The following is a 13,074-nucleotide window of genomic DNA, read 5'->3' on the forward strand; positions in this document are numbered from 1 at the left end:
TAAAACTCAACAAGCATCCACCAAGTTTGCCTTTTGAAGACAGTGGGCTTTCCCCACCCTGAATGGAGTCAGTATGTTTCTTCCAAAACTTGAATACTGGATCATCATATGACTGACCTAATCTTACCACTTCTTATTTTGAGATGTTAAGCAAATCACCATGGACATTAAGTGAATCTATGGTTGTTGAGCGGATACTGAGACTGTTAAACAGACCTATTGTTTGCTATGGGGGTGTTTTGGCCAAAAAACAGAAATGCCAATTTTTGGCAAAAAAACAAAAACAAAAAAAACCCTATTAAATCACAGTGCTGAGGATAGTGGGATGCTGCAAACACCTATAAGTGCAGGCCAGCTGTCAAGCATCCAAAATATGCTCTTGACTGGAGTGGGGCAGTTGTAACTCTGGAACTGGGTTTTAAGTACCTTGGCAGCGGCAAGGGGGGAGGTGTCTAACTCTGAACAGTTGCTAAGTGACTATGCTACAGGTATGTCAAGCACTACTTGTAGCCCAATTTACAGAACTTAAATTTTAGAAAATGACAGTGTTAAACCAAATCTGCAAAATGTACTCCAAACAATTTTGAAGACAGGCTATTTCTTGGGGTGAGGGGAAAGAAGGTCAAATACGTTATTAATTCTAGAGACTCTATAATTTAGCTTTCAAAATGATCTTAGAAAAGTTAGCATCCACCAACTAATGCCTGTTCTGTATTATTCTACCAAGAGATGGAATGGAGCCTGATCTCCTGGGTTACAGGAGAGGAGAGGCTTATGGCTCTCTCTTCCTGAGTTTAGAGGACAGAGTATCGGAGTTCTCTGCTTTTGTAGCCAGAGAGGCAAGCTTGGCATTTAATTTGACTTAGTTCCTTGGTGAGACTAGCAAACACAGCCAAAGATTATAGAAAGGATTAACTACTATTACTGATCAAATTTTAGGCAGCTTCCTTTTTTGAGAGAGAAGTAACATATAAAATGTGAAATAGTGAAACAAACGCTGCCATCTTTTCCACATCCTTAGTGAAACGACTGGCAATTAGCAGGATTATGTTCATACAGATAAGATGAAATGAACATTAATTTACTTGTCCAAAGTCTGTTTGACGAGTATCCAAAGGAATAACACAAGAGTCATGGGATGATAGTACTTCACGCAGCAGAGCAAGTGTTTGATTCAGTGCAGGACTTGGACCAAGGTCTGCAGGTGGCAGTTCAACCTACAAAAGGAAGCAGAATATCTGAGTTCAGAAGATGTGTTTATATTGAAGCCTAGGTACACAGAGGAACAGAATAGTAATCAAAAACTCGGCAAATAAATATATTATGGTTTATTAGAACAATGTTCCCCAATCTGGTGTCCTTTAAAAGATTTGGGCTTCAACTCTAATAATTTCCAGCTAATGTCGCCTTTCAGTTTGGGAAGACCATGGGGTATACAACATGAAAACGGTTACACATACTTGTCTATTTACAATTTTTGTAATCTACTACAATCCAAAGACTCTGGTGATCACCTAGACAAGCAAATAAAAAAATCTTTAAGCAACCATGAAATCCAGAAGGTTCCTCCAGATTGAGGAAAAGAAATTACAATTTACAATATGTCAGCAACAATCCTTCAAACTCCCACCTAGTTTGAAAGAAAAAAGTGGAAAAAAGGAAGCCATGATGCCAATGACAGCCAATCAGGTTCTGCCACGCCTTCAAACAGCCCATCCCAAGCTGCTCTTGTTATGGGTGCCACCTCTGTAAAAGTGGTAGCTAGAGTGTAGAAGCAAATTGGAGAACAGGATAGATAAGATCTGTGACTGACAAGCGTGCTGATTGACACAAGAAGCGGAGGTATGTAATGCAAAATAAATGAGTTTGAGGATAACTTCTCAGTATAGCACAGATCAGGTTTCCCAAATTACTGAGCAAAGGATTTGTTGGTGACTAAAACTGAGAAATGCAACCCTGAAGTCAGCCTTTTGTAGTCCTATGTATTTAGCAGAAGAGTATGTATGTAAACTGTTTTTCAAACAGACCTTATCCAGCAGTTTACTCGCATGGAGACTCAAACTATTGAAGAATATCTTCTTGCTCAAAAGGTGCATCTCTTCTATCGTAGTTAACAGCATGGCTGCACTGTTTCCTATAATATTACTGAAATTGAAAATAAAAAGTATGTGTGTGAGACAGGGAATAAGAAAATTTATTTGATTCAGAGATTAGAAGGTGCAACTATTCCATCTAGGAAGAGACTTTTTTTAAAAAGGCCATTTATATTTGTAAAATGTTATGCCTTGCAATAACGAAAAGTTGTCTCTCCCCTCAGTTCTTCCTTTCTATGTTTCTCAAGAGCCAGAAGGAAGTTCACCCTGGGAAAACTACTATGTCATCATGAAGCAAGACTATGACTGAAGCTGGGAGAAAGTTGCCAGGGCAAAAAAAAAACACAACAAGCAACACCATCTCCATTCCAGGCTAAAGCAAAATCTGCTCACTTTTGAACAGATTTAAAGGACACTGAGACAAATGACCACCCACTCAGAAATTCTCCTCAGAAAAAAGAAAAGTGGGATATAATCAGGGTAGAATTTCAGATCTGAACCAAAAGGGAGACTATATATTTTTTTTTTAGTATTTTCCTTCAAGGGCATGGTCTGCTTCCCCCCACCCCACCCCCACTGAATCAACCAAGTGTGGACCAAGTGTAGATCCATTGGTTGTGACATAAATTGAACAACTGGCTTGTCACCTGAGCCTTATATAATAGGATGAGACAGAATGACTGGCCCAAAGTCACTCAGCTGGCTTTCATGCCTAAGGTAGGACTTGAATTCACAGCCCCTGGATTTCTAGCCTGGTGCTTTAACCACTAAGTCAAACAGCTCTCTAAAACTCCATCCAAAAAGTCTGTCTTGTTCAGTGATACAGAAATACATTTTATACCATTTGCTAAATTTATCAGTTGACGGCTAAGGGCTCCCCACCATTCTTCTCTTAGAGGCCTCTTCTAGAAGGCCACAAAGAAGCTGTCTTTTCCCAAATCACATAGGCCTATCTCCAGTTCAATGGGAGATGGAAGTATTTGGAAAGAGTGAAGTATCTAATGGGATTATCCACTGAGGTTCCATAAAATTTAATATTGTCACTGATACTGTTTAAATATGATCAGAAACTGCTACCGTATTTTTCTGAGTATAAGACGCACCTTTTCCCCCCCTAAAAGAGGGTGAAAATTTGGGTGTGTCTTATACACCAAATGTAGCCAGCCCAGCCTCTGAAACGGATGTGTCAGAGGCTGAAAAAGCAAGGTGCAGAGCTCACAACTAATGAACCTGTTGCTAAAGTTCACCTCTGGGAACAGGTGATTGAGGGTATTCCGGGAGGCCGATCCACCTGCCAATCAGCTTTTTTCTTATTTTCCTCCCCAAAAACTAAACTCTGGTACGTCTTATAGTCCGAAAAATACGGTAAGTGCTGATGGCATAAAGCTATGTAACAAGAGAACATGCCAGATATTACAATATCTCAATGCCAGATATTACATTGCAAAGCAGTATAGGGACATTGTGTTATACTACAATGCAACCCTGTAACACAACCAGTTCTTCCCAAAACGATCTTTTAAAAATTTGCTTACCTAATGGTGTGATGATAAAATTTGAGAAGATTACAAATTTTATACAGAAGGACTGCGCCAGGTTCAGCTATAATCACCTGTTCAATTCGAACCTGAGGAAACATTTTTAAAACATACTGTTCAAATACACATTTCATCTTCAAGAAAATAACAATGTACAATTTTAAGATTACAGTATTCCTTTTAAGGCTAGCAACCTCTGTAGGGATATATACTGCACATTCATTATTTAATTTCGTTTCACATAATAATGAAAGATGCAATCTCCTTGGGAAATAAGCAATCCACAAGGTTCCTTTTTATGCAAGTAAATATGCTATTATTTGTAAACTGCTTTTTCATTCCTTGTTTCTTAATGTATGGGGCCGATGAAGTTTTAATACCAAGGGTTTTCATAAAACCAAACATTTCACCTTGAGTGGCCGGCAAACTCCTTCTGTGATGTGCCCAACTATTTCTTGCATATTTTCTTCCACTCCTGAAAATAAAAACAGTATACATTAGAAATAGGAATGTTAGTTCCTATCATTTAGAAAGAAGAAATTCAACCACTGAATTTCTTTTCCCCAAAACAGTGCTTCTCCTAAAGTGGCAAAAATTCCACATTCTTCCTGCAGCATTTAGCTTCACCCCATATGTAATCTTTAGGACAGAAAAATCCCAGATGAAATTCCTCTCCTTGGAATCCTGCCTCAGAAGATCCCAAACCCACAATTCTTGGCTTTCTACAATACCTTCTGTGGTTATGTGTTTCAAGAGAGCCTCCAGGTGCTCTTTTTCAGAAGCAGTAGCCTGATGCAGCCAAGCCAACATGTCTCCCACATATCTAAAGCCAAAAAAAAATTCTATTAAAAATGAATCTTCCTATTCATAGTAATTAATGCTATAAATGTGCAATGCCGCAAGTAATGTACCTCAAAGGATCATGTGAATGCATTTCAATTGGTCGAGGTGTTCCTCCTGGACCTCCTCTAGTAAGAGCATCTATAAAGCCCCGGACCACAGCACTTCTTCTGGCTGTTCCAAACTCATCAAGAGTATATCTACAATGAGGGGAAAATATGCACTTACAAGTTATGGACATTTTAGTTGCCCTCCTTAGTGATCAAAGGGTCTTGTTTTATGGAAATGCAAGAATATTATGCATAAAATTCCACAGCCTAGATAATTTAGCAGCAGATGCCCAACACCAACATATTTTCAATGGCCACCAAATCATGTGAAAACTTTGTTGTCATGCTTCAGCATGCAAACAGAGACTTACGTTTCACAACCTAAGAAAATAAATTATTTATTCTGTTTCAACTATCGTTTTCATTAGGATTCAATATAAGATGGGAAATTGCAGAAATTACATAAACTAGAAAACATAGGCATTCAGGCCACTATCAAACTGCCTGAAAACAAGTAAAATGATTTGTTTACTTGCTTTAAAGCAGTGGATAATAAGCTCATTGGAACAAACTGTAATCATTATTTGTTCTAGCAATAGCCAGGACAATTCCGGAAGAAACATTTAAAAGAGCAAAGTATGCTGTAAAAAAAGACTTTTATAAATTAATGTTTATATTAATAAACAACACAATTCCACTTTTAATTTCATATTAATTCCATAATTCCAACTGTAATTATATTTTAATTCAGCAGAAAGTATCTATTGGAAAAAACAAGCCAGTCTATACTTTGATTCAACATCAAAATACTAAGTCTTTAAAAATAGCACAGGTCCCTTAATCTTTTTGAATGATTGCACTGTATGCTGCATGTGAATATTGCCTGATGCTTTATTGTTCTTGCAAAATGGATGAGGAGAATCAAAGGGGAAGTGACTGTAGTTTTGGTGAGAAACTCATTATCGCTTTCTACCCTTTGGAATCCTGAAAAACCTTCACTTTTAATACTGGAATACATTCTAGTATTAAAAATGAAGGTTTTCATAAGAAGAAACATCAACTGGGAACAAAAGTTAAGGAATATATCTGAGGGAAATTCATCTTCATTTCTAAGACGCCTAAGGAATATACCTACCTATCACTTTCAGTGAGGTATGTATTTTAGTAAGGTACCATATTGTATCAAGATAAGGCAGCTGTTGACATGGTCGTGGTAGACATTCCAATACTGCCATCTTGTGGTAAACCTGAAATATATCTATATTCTTCTCACAAGATGTCAAAAAGAAAGACATCAATTGTATCACTCATAATATCTAAATAATAAATAATGCAGAGCACATCATTAGACTTCTGGGCCATTTCTATGAATGCCTTTGTTGTGACCTATATAGACCCCTAAAAAGTATCCCTAAAAGTAATGATATAAAGAGGAACCAAATTAAATAATTAGGAAGTAATCATATTAACTGCATTTGATTGTTAATTAAATTGAATTTTAAAACAAATTAAATTAATTATTCTTGACTTTTACATTTCTTTCTTCTATTTTTTTGGAATGTCACCTTTGGCATGTAAAAAATCTTATTCATTGCAGCTTCCAGAGTGGGGGGAAAAAGGCAGATCAATGTGCCTCTATGAACAGGGAAGACAATGTTGTGGCAAATACCAGTAGCCCAGCATTAAATCCAGAAGACTGCCCCCTTGTGGTCCAAAAGGTTGCTCCTCACAAGGAAGCCCACAGGTACCACCCACCACCACCACCCTGGTCTAATTGCCAGGAGCCATGGAATAGACAGCCACAGGTCAGCCTACATGCGTTTGCACCCTCCACACTTTTTAAAAACACATCTGGAAGACAATGATCTTTTTAAGTTTAAAGTATCTTTGGAGCAGTAGAGTAATCAAACTACTCAGTGAATGTTCCTTTATTTTGGATTAAAGATAAAAGCAAAGAAACAATTTAAAGGATTTAAAAACAATTAAAAATGAAAAGATTGCCAAGAGTTTAAACTAAGAAAGTTTAAAACAAAGTGAAGAGTTGAATCTAGAATTATTGAACAAAGTATTTTTGAAACAATTAAACAATGAATATGTATTTCTCTAGGAAAGAGTTCTATTTGAATAGATTAGCTTTGCAAAACACAAGATAAAAGTTGCTAAAGCCCATATGACTAAAGAACTATGGAATGTTGAATAGGACTAAAGGTTTAATGATCTGGAGCAGGGGTGTCAAACTCGATCATGTCGCAGGCCGGATTGTGACATATCGCAATGTTTTTTGGCTTTGCAGAGCCGGGGTGGGCGTGGCCTGCACGGGCCATATCCAGCCCGCAAGCTGCTAGTTGGACAGGCCTGATATGGAGAAAGAGGGAGAAAAGAAAAAAGAAAAATGTCTTTATTTTTATTTCTCCTTTCTCGATTGGAATGGCTCCTACTAGCAAAATAGTGAAACTTACAGAGATGACAGAACAAGGTATTACACTTGAGACTTTCCAAAGGATCTTTGAGGAACAGGGAAACAAAGTTACAGCTAAATAACAGCATCAGTAACTGCTTACGTGAATGTATCATTTAAAAGAGATCTGAAAGCAGAGATGAAAAATAATTCTGAAGAAGCTGCAGGACAACTGAGTGGAGAAGTGAAACAAATTAAATTTAAGGTGAACATTTTGAAAAATAAAGCAGAAATAATGGCAAGCAAATGCAAATATCAAGTCAAGAGATGAAATATAGGCAATGGACTATCACCTTTAAAGCGCTCCATGGCATAGGGCCTAGCTATCTCCGAGACCGCCTGCTGCTACCGACGACCTCCCATCGACCCGTGCGCTCCCACAGAGAGGGCCTCCTCGGGGTGCCATCAGCCAAACAATGTAGGCTGGTGGCCCCCAGGGGGAGGGCCTTCTCTGTGGGGGCTCCCACCCTCTGGAATCAGTTGCCCCCGGAGATAAGAAGAATCCATGACCTCAGTGCCTTCCGTCGTTCCCTGAAAACCCATCTTTTTCAGCAAGCCGGGTTGGCTTAAGAAGAAATTTTTAAATTCTTTTAATTAGTCTGTAATTCTTAACTTTCGGGCCAAAATTTATATATATTTTTAAATGTTTTAATATTTGTATTCTATGTTTTTATCTTGGCTGTACACCGCCCTGAGTCCTCAGGGAGAAGGGCGGTATATAAATTGGAAATTAAATTAAATTAAATTAAAAAATTACAGGATTTAGAAAATGCCTAATCTTGTTTGAGACCAGGGGTTCTTAGAGATCGATTTGATGAAGACTGTAAAGAGAGCATTATTGAGGTCTAAAAAACATTAGGATGAGAGGAAGAAGATGTAGAAGGAATCAGGTCCTATGACCTCTTAATATGAAATTAAGGATTGATAATGCCAAAATACTACTTAAGAAAAAAAAATCAAAATTAATTTGTTTGACCAGGCTAAGGTAATACGTGGTTTTTATAAAATACTGGAAAGCTTTTCTGGGCTTTCTGCTGAAAATGGATTAATGTCTGAGTTAACGACTTGGATTTGCCATTAGAAAAGGGTTGGAAATGGGAAGAAGTGATCTATGCAATGTAATTTCAAAGGAGAGGAGTTAAGTTTGTTTGTAACTGCAATTAGTGAAGTTATGCCTATGAATCAGTGGTGAAATGTAAAATTTGTTACTATCGGTTCTTTGGGCGTGGCTTGGTGGTGGTGGGGATAATCTGACTGGGTAGGCGTGGCCAACTTTTTTAACTTTTAAAAGCATTTTTTCTACAACCTCTTCAGCCGAAGAGGTTGCAGAAAAAATGCTTTTAAAAGCCTCTGACGATCAGGCAACTCAGCTGGGATCGTCAAAGGCTTTTAAAAGCATTTTTTTTCTACAACCTCTTCAGCATTTCTTTGGCCGAAGAGGTTGTAGGAAAAAATGCTTTTAAAACTTAAAAAAACAGCCTCTGATGATCGCGCGGTTCAGCTGGGCATGGAGGGTGCACGCGCAGGGATCTTTGCTACCGGTTCTCCAAACCACCCGCTGCCATTGCTACCAGATCAGGCGAACTGGTCTGAACCAGGAGCATTTCACCCCTGCTATGAATATAAAATGTTTTACAAAAGTTGTCATCTTGATTTTCTGGTTTAGTTTAGTTCCCAAATTTTCATTCACAGTCTCTATTTTATAGTGAGATTTCTCTTCTATTGATTACTGGAACCAATATCTATTATTTAGCTTTCAGATCCGATCAAATTTCTAGAATTCAGTCTCTATCGTTATATAAGGGATTAATAAAAATTTAGGTGGGGAGTAGGGAAAAAATACGATATTTCAGCAAGTCATGTATCAATTCCTGTGTTAAATATTCTATTTAAATATTCTATTAATTCTATTAAGTTCTATTCAATTCTTGTTATATCTCTATTAACTCTTACCGATTTAAAACATCTATTCTTATTCAAAACAATATATGAGAATAATAGAAATCACTCTTTTTCCAATTCATCAATTTATCTATTCAATATGTCAATCACTTAAGTTAATATTAAATTATAGCACAAAAAACAACAATAAAATAGAAAAGAAGAGAGTGCAAATAACCTATTTGTTGTGTTATTATTCTTATTCAAAGCCTATGTTATCCTCGAGTTACTTTCTAAATTTATATTTCACCTCCTCTTACTTATGCTTAAACTATGTATTTTAAACTTAAATTTAAACGTTCCAAGACCATCTATTATATATACTATAATATTCTATACAATATACTATGTATTAAAGTATTAAGTATTAAAGATAGGGAAAATTAAGATAAATTAGAAAGAGTTCAATTAAATTAAGTTTCAAATGTTGTATTTAATTTCCGGAATTGTAGTCGTTGCAATCCTCACTTAGTCTTGCATCATTCGAATAGTCTGTCCTTTAATTGTTGTCAGAGTCCTTCAGTATGCCTCCCGGGGATAACACTAACGTAGCTCCAAACACTCAATGTCTTTTAATTATTTCCAGATGAGTATTCTAGTATAATTCCACTTTTCGTTCACTAATATTAAGTATTGTCACTTTGCCGCCGATACAAAGTCTCAAAGTTCCTCCCTGTCGCTCTCAAAGTTAATTACCGTCTCTTCTCTGTCTCTTCTCTGTCGTCTCAGCTCCACTTCCGTTTGTAATAAATTCAACACTTGGCCCCGTATTCCTTTCACAAATCAATTAGTCCTTGTCTGATTCCAAGTCCCAGTCAAATTCGTAACAATGTATTAATATTGAGTATTGTCACTTTGCCGCCGATACAAAGTCTCAAAGTTCCTCCTTGTCGCTCTCAAAGTTAATTACCGTCTCTTCTCTGTCTCTTCTCTGTTGTCTCAGCTCCACTTCTGTTTGTAATAAATCCAACACTTGCCTGATTCCAAGTCCCAGTCAGATTCGTAACAATGTATTTAATATTCAATCGACAACTCTCTGATGTTTCTTTAAATCCACCTTAATTCCGTTGCCTGCCAGCTCTGCTTAGTCACCCTCTGGTTGGTCTCACAGATTCGCTCCGTTTTACTTTCACTTCGCTGCTTCTTTATGGCTCAGCTTTGTCGATCTGTTTGGAGTCTCTCTCTTAATTATATTTCTGTCACTTTGTTGTATCTTTCAAAATCTTATTCCTTTGTTGTTTTTGCCGATGTCTTTACTCGATCTTCGCTTCCTTTCTTAAGACAGCAGTCAATGTTCTGGCCAGCCAAAAAAAAGGGCTGGGTTTTTTTCGGTCAGAATTAAGGGGTTTTCCCTGAACCTTCGGGGCGATTGCTGTCACCTCTGAAGTCCTCGGGATTTCCCCTTTAATCTATTGACCTCTTCGTGGTCAATAGTGCCAAAAAAGCGGCTTCCAGATCAAAAATTGGAACTTAGGGAACGGAGCGCTGTCCCCTTGGTTCCTAACACGCTGACGTCACCGCCGGAAGTCTGCAACGACCAAAACAAGTAAAAGAATAATCACCAACCAAACATCGTCTACTGCATCACCGGCACAACAGAAAACAATAGACACAATGCTACTTGCAGAAAAGAGAAAACTCCCCAATCAATCAACATCCAAAATATACATTCAGTATTGGCAATGATACAAGAGGGAATGAACAAAACACAGGAATCAATCGCCAACAACCACCAAGAAAGCAGGAAAAATCACGAAGAACTGAAGTTGGATGTAGGAGAAATAAAGGACAACCTAAAAAAAATGGATGATAAGATGGAGAAAATTCAGCAAAACATCGCTAAAAATGAACAACAGATCCAAAACATTGAAGCAAAGATGGACCAAGCAGAGAAAAAGCTGGAGGACCTAGTATGCGACCAAATAACAATAAACAAAGAACTGGAAGATTCAATTTCATTTTTTGAAATGGAGAAGGCGTCATTCTACCTAAGATTCCAAAATATTGTGGAAAGCAGAGAAGAGGATCTGAGAGATTTAATGGTGGGAATCTTAGCGGAGGCGACCCAAAAGAATAAGGAAGAAATCAACCAGGAAATTGATGAAGTCTACAGAGAATACATCAATTACGCCCGAAGGAACAAGCTACCTAAAGAGATCCATATTAGATTTGCAAGGAAATCGGTGAAAGAGAAAATATATAAAATAATGAGAGAGGAACCAATCACCTATAAGGGAAAAGAAATAATTGCATTAAAAAAAATACCGAGACGAATAAGAGAAACGAGGAAAAATTACAGCTTTCTGACAACAGAATTAAACAAACATAAAATAATGTTCCGGTGGTTAACACCTGAGGGAATTCTTGTCTCATGGCAAGACAAAAAACACAGATTCGACACTCTAGAGAAGACACAACAGTTTTTTGACAGCAATTTTGTACTAGAAGAGGAACAAGAATCCGAAACACAGCAAGAATCAGTAAGCCAGGAGGACTAACCGGAAGAAGTACAGCGAGAAGGAAGAACAAGGGGAGAGAAAGAAAGGATGGAAAGAGAGGGAGCAAGGGAAAAAATACGAATCACTGGAAAAAACACTAGGAAACTCAGGACAGCAAGGAGATAGAAGATTGGAATGGAGAAAGAACTAAGATTGATATCAATTACCGTATTTTCCGGGGTATAAGACGACTTTTTAACACATGAAAATCTTCTCAAAAGTCGGGGGCCATCTTATATGCTAGGTGTCGTTCTGTTCTCCTGTAACCAGGCAGACCAGCCTGAAAGGCTCTGACGAGCCTTAAATGGCTCTAACGAGCCAAGCGCTGACCATCCCAGCTGAGTTGCCTGCTAATCAGGCAACGCAGCTGGGATCGCCAGAACCATTTAAAAGGAAAAAAACTTTTTTTCTTTGACATGGCTCTGGCGATCCAAGGTCTGACGATCCCAGCTGAGTTGCCTGCTAATCAGGCAACTCAGCTTGGATCGCCAGAGCCATGTCAAAGGAAAAAAGTTTTCCTCCTCCAGCTTGCTTACCTTAGCTGCTAGTCGCAACGCTTGCCTTGCGTCGCTTGCCTGAATCCATTCCATCAGCAAGCAACTCCCTGCCTGCAATCAAGCAGGCAGGGAGTTGTGGACTTCAAGTCCCAGAATTCCTCAGCCAGCAAAGCAAAGCTGGCTGAGGAATTCTGGGAGTTAAGTCTACAAGTCTTAAAGTTGCCAAGGTTGGAGACCCCTGTTCTATTGGGTAAGTTTTTTCCCCCTTTGAGAGCTTTAAAAAAAATAGTTAATTTGGGTTTTTTTTAGTTATTTTTTTTTAGACCTAGCCATTTAAAGTTTAGGAAGTTTTAAATTTAGCTTTCATATAAAAATAAAAATAAAATAAAATAAAATAATATTTGTGCAGCTTTCTGAGATTTAGTGTGTTTCTGTAGTGTTTCACTCTAACTACACAAACACACAAAATCTCACAAAGCTGTATGTGGAATTTTGTGTGTGTAAAGTGTGAAAGTTGGTTTTTTGGGCTTTTTGTGGCTGTGTGAGTTCCTGCTTGTTGCAGGGGCCATTTTGGGTCTAGCACAGCTGCTTTTACATTGTGGGTGAGCCAGTTGTGTTGTGTTGTATGTGTGTAAAGTGTGAAAGTTGTTTTTTTGGGCTTTTTGTAGCTCTGTGAGGTTCCTGCTTGTTGCAGGGGCCATTTTGGGTCTAGCACAGCTGCTTTTACATTGTGGATGAGCCAGTTGATGTTTTTTCATTTTTATTTGGTGTGTGTTGGAAGAGGGGTAGTCTTATGCGGCGAGTATTGCCCAAACTCTATATTTTAACAGGAAAAGTCGGGGGTTGTCTTATATGCCCAGTCATCTTATATGCCGGAAAATACGGTAACATAAATGGCCTAAATACTCCATCTAAGAGATCACACATATTTAGAAATCTTCAAAAATTGAAGACAGATATCATAACATTACAAGAAGTCCATATCAAAAAACAACAACAACGTAGACTACTAGAAAACAAATGACTAGGAACACTCTATACTGCATTAAGAGAACAAAAAAAGAAAGGCATAGCAATGTATATCCAAAACCATATACAAGCAAAGCAAATATTCGCTGATGAGGAGGGCAGGACGTTGATGGTTGAAATCGAAACAGGA

General features: G+C 37.9%; 1 protein-coding gene across 2 annotated transcripts in view; it reads right to left on the reverse strand.

Moving 5' to 3' along the window:
* The window catches only part of COG6 (component of oligomeric golgi complex 6), a 39,709-nt gene that overhangs the window by 8,847 nt on the left and 17,788 nt on the right, over positions 1-13,074 (reverse strand). For both annotated transcript variants that reach the window (XM_070956038.1, XM_070956046.1), the window contains 6 exons: positions 4,543-4,671; positions 4,363-4,454; positions 4,042-4,106; positions 3,629-3,720; positions 2,028-2,145; positions 1,086-1,217 (listed from right to left, as the gene is read on the reverse strand). In XM_070956038.1, coding sequence (XP_070812139.1) covers positions 1,086-1,217; positions 2,028-2,145; positions 3,629-3,720; positions 4,042-4,106; positions 4,363-4,454; positions 4,543-4,671 — 628 coding nt within the window. The remainder of the gene's footprint in view (positions 1-1,085; positions 1,218-2,027; positions 2,146-3,628; positions 3,721-4,041; positions 4,107-4,362; positions 4,455-4,542; positions 4,672-13,074) is intronic.

The sequence above is a fragment of the Pituophis catenifer genome, unplaced genomic scaffold, assembly GCF_029215685.1.
Source record: "Pituophis catenifer annectens isolate HBS135680 unplaced genomic scaffold, rPitCat1.0.hap2 SCAF_1, whole genome shotgun sequence".
Taxonomy (NCBI): Eukaryota; Metazoa; Chordata; class Lepidosauria; order Squamata; family Colubridae; genus Pituophis; species Pituophis catenifer.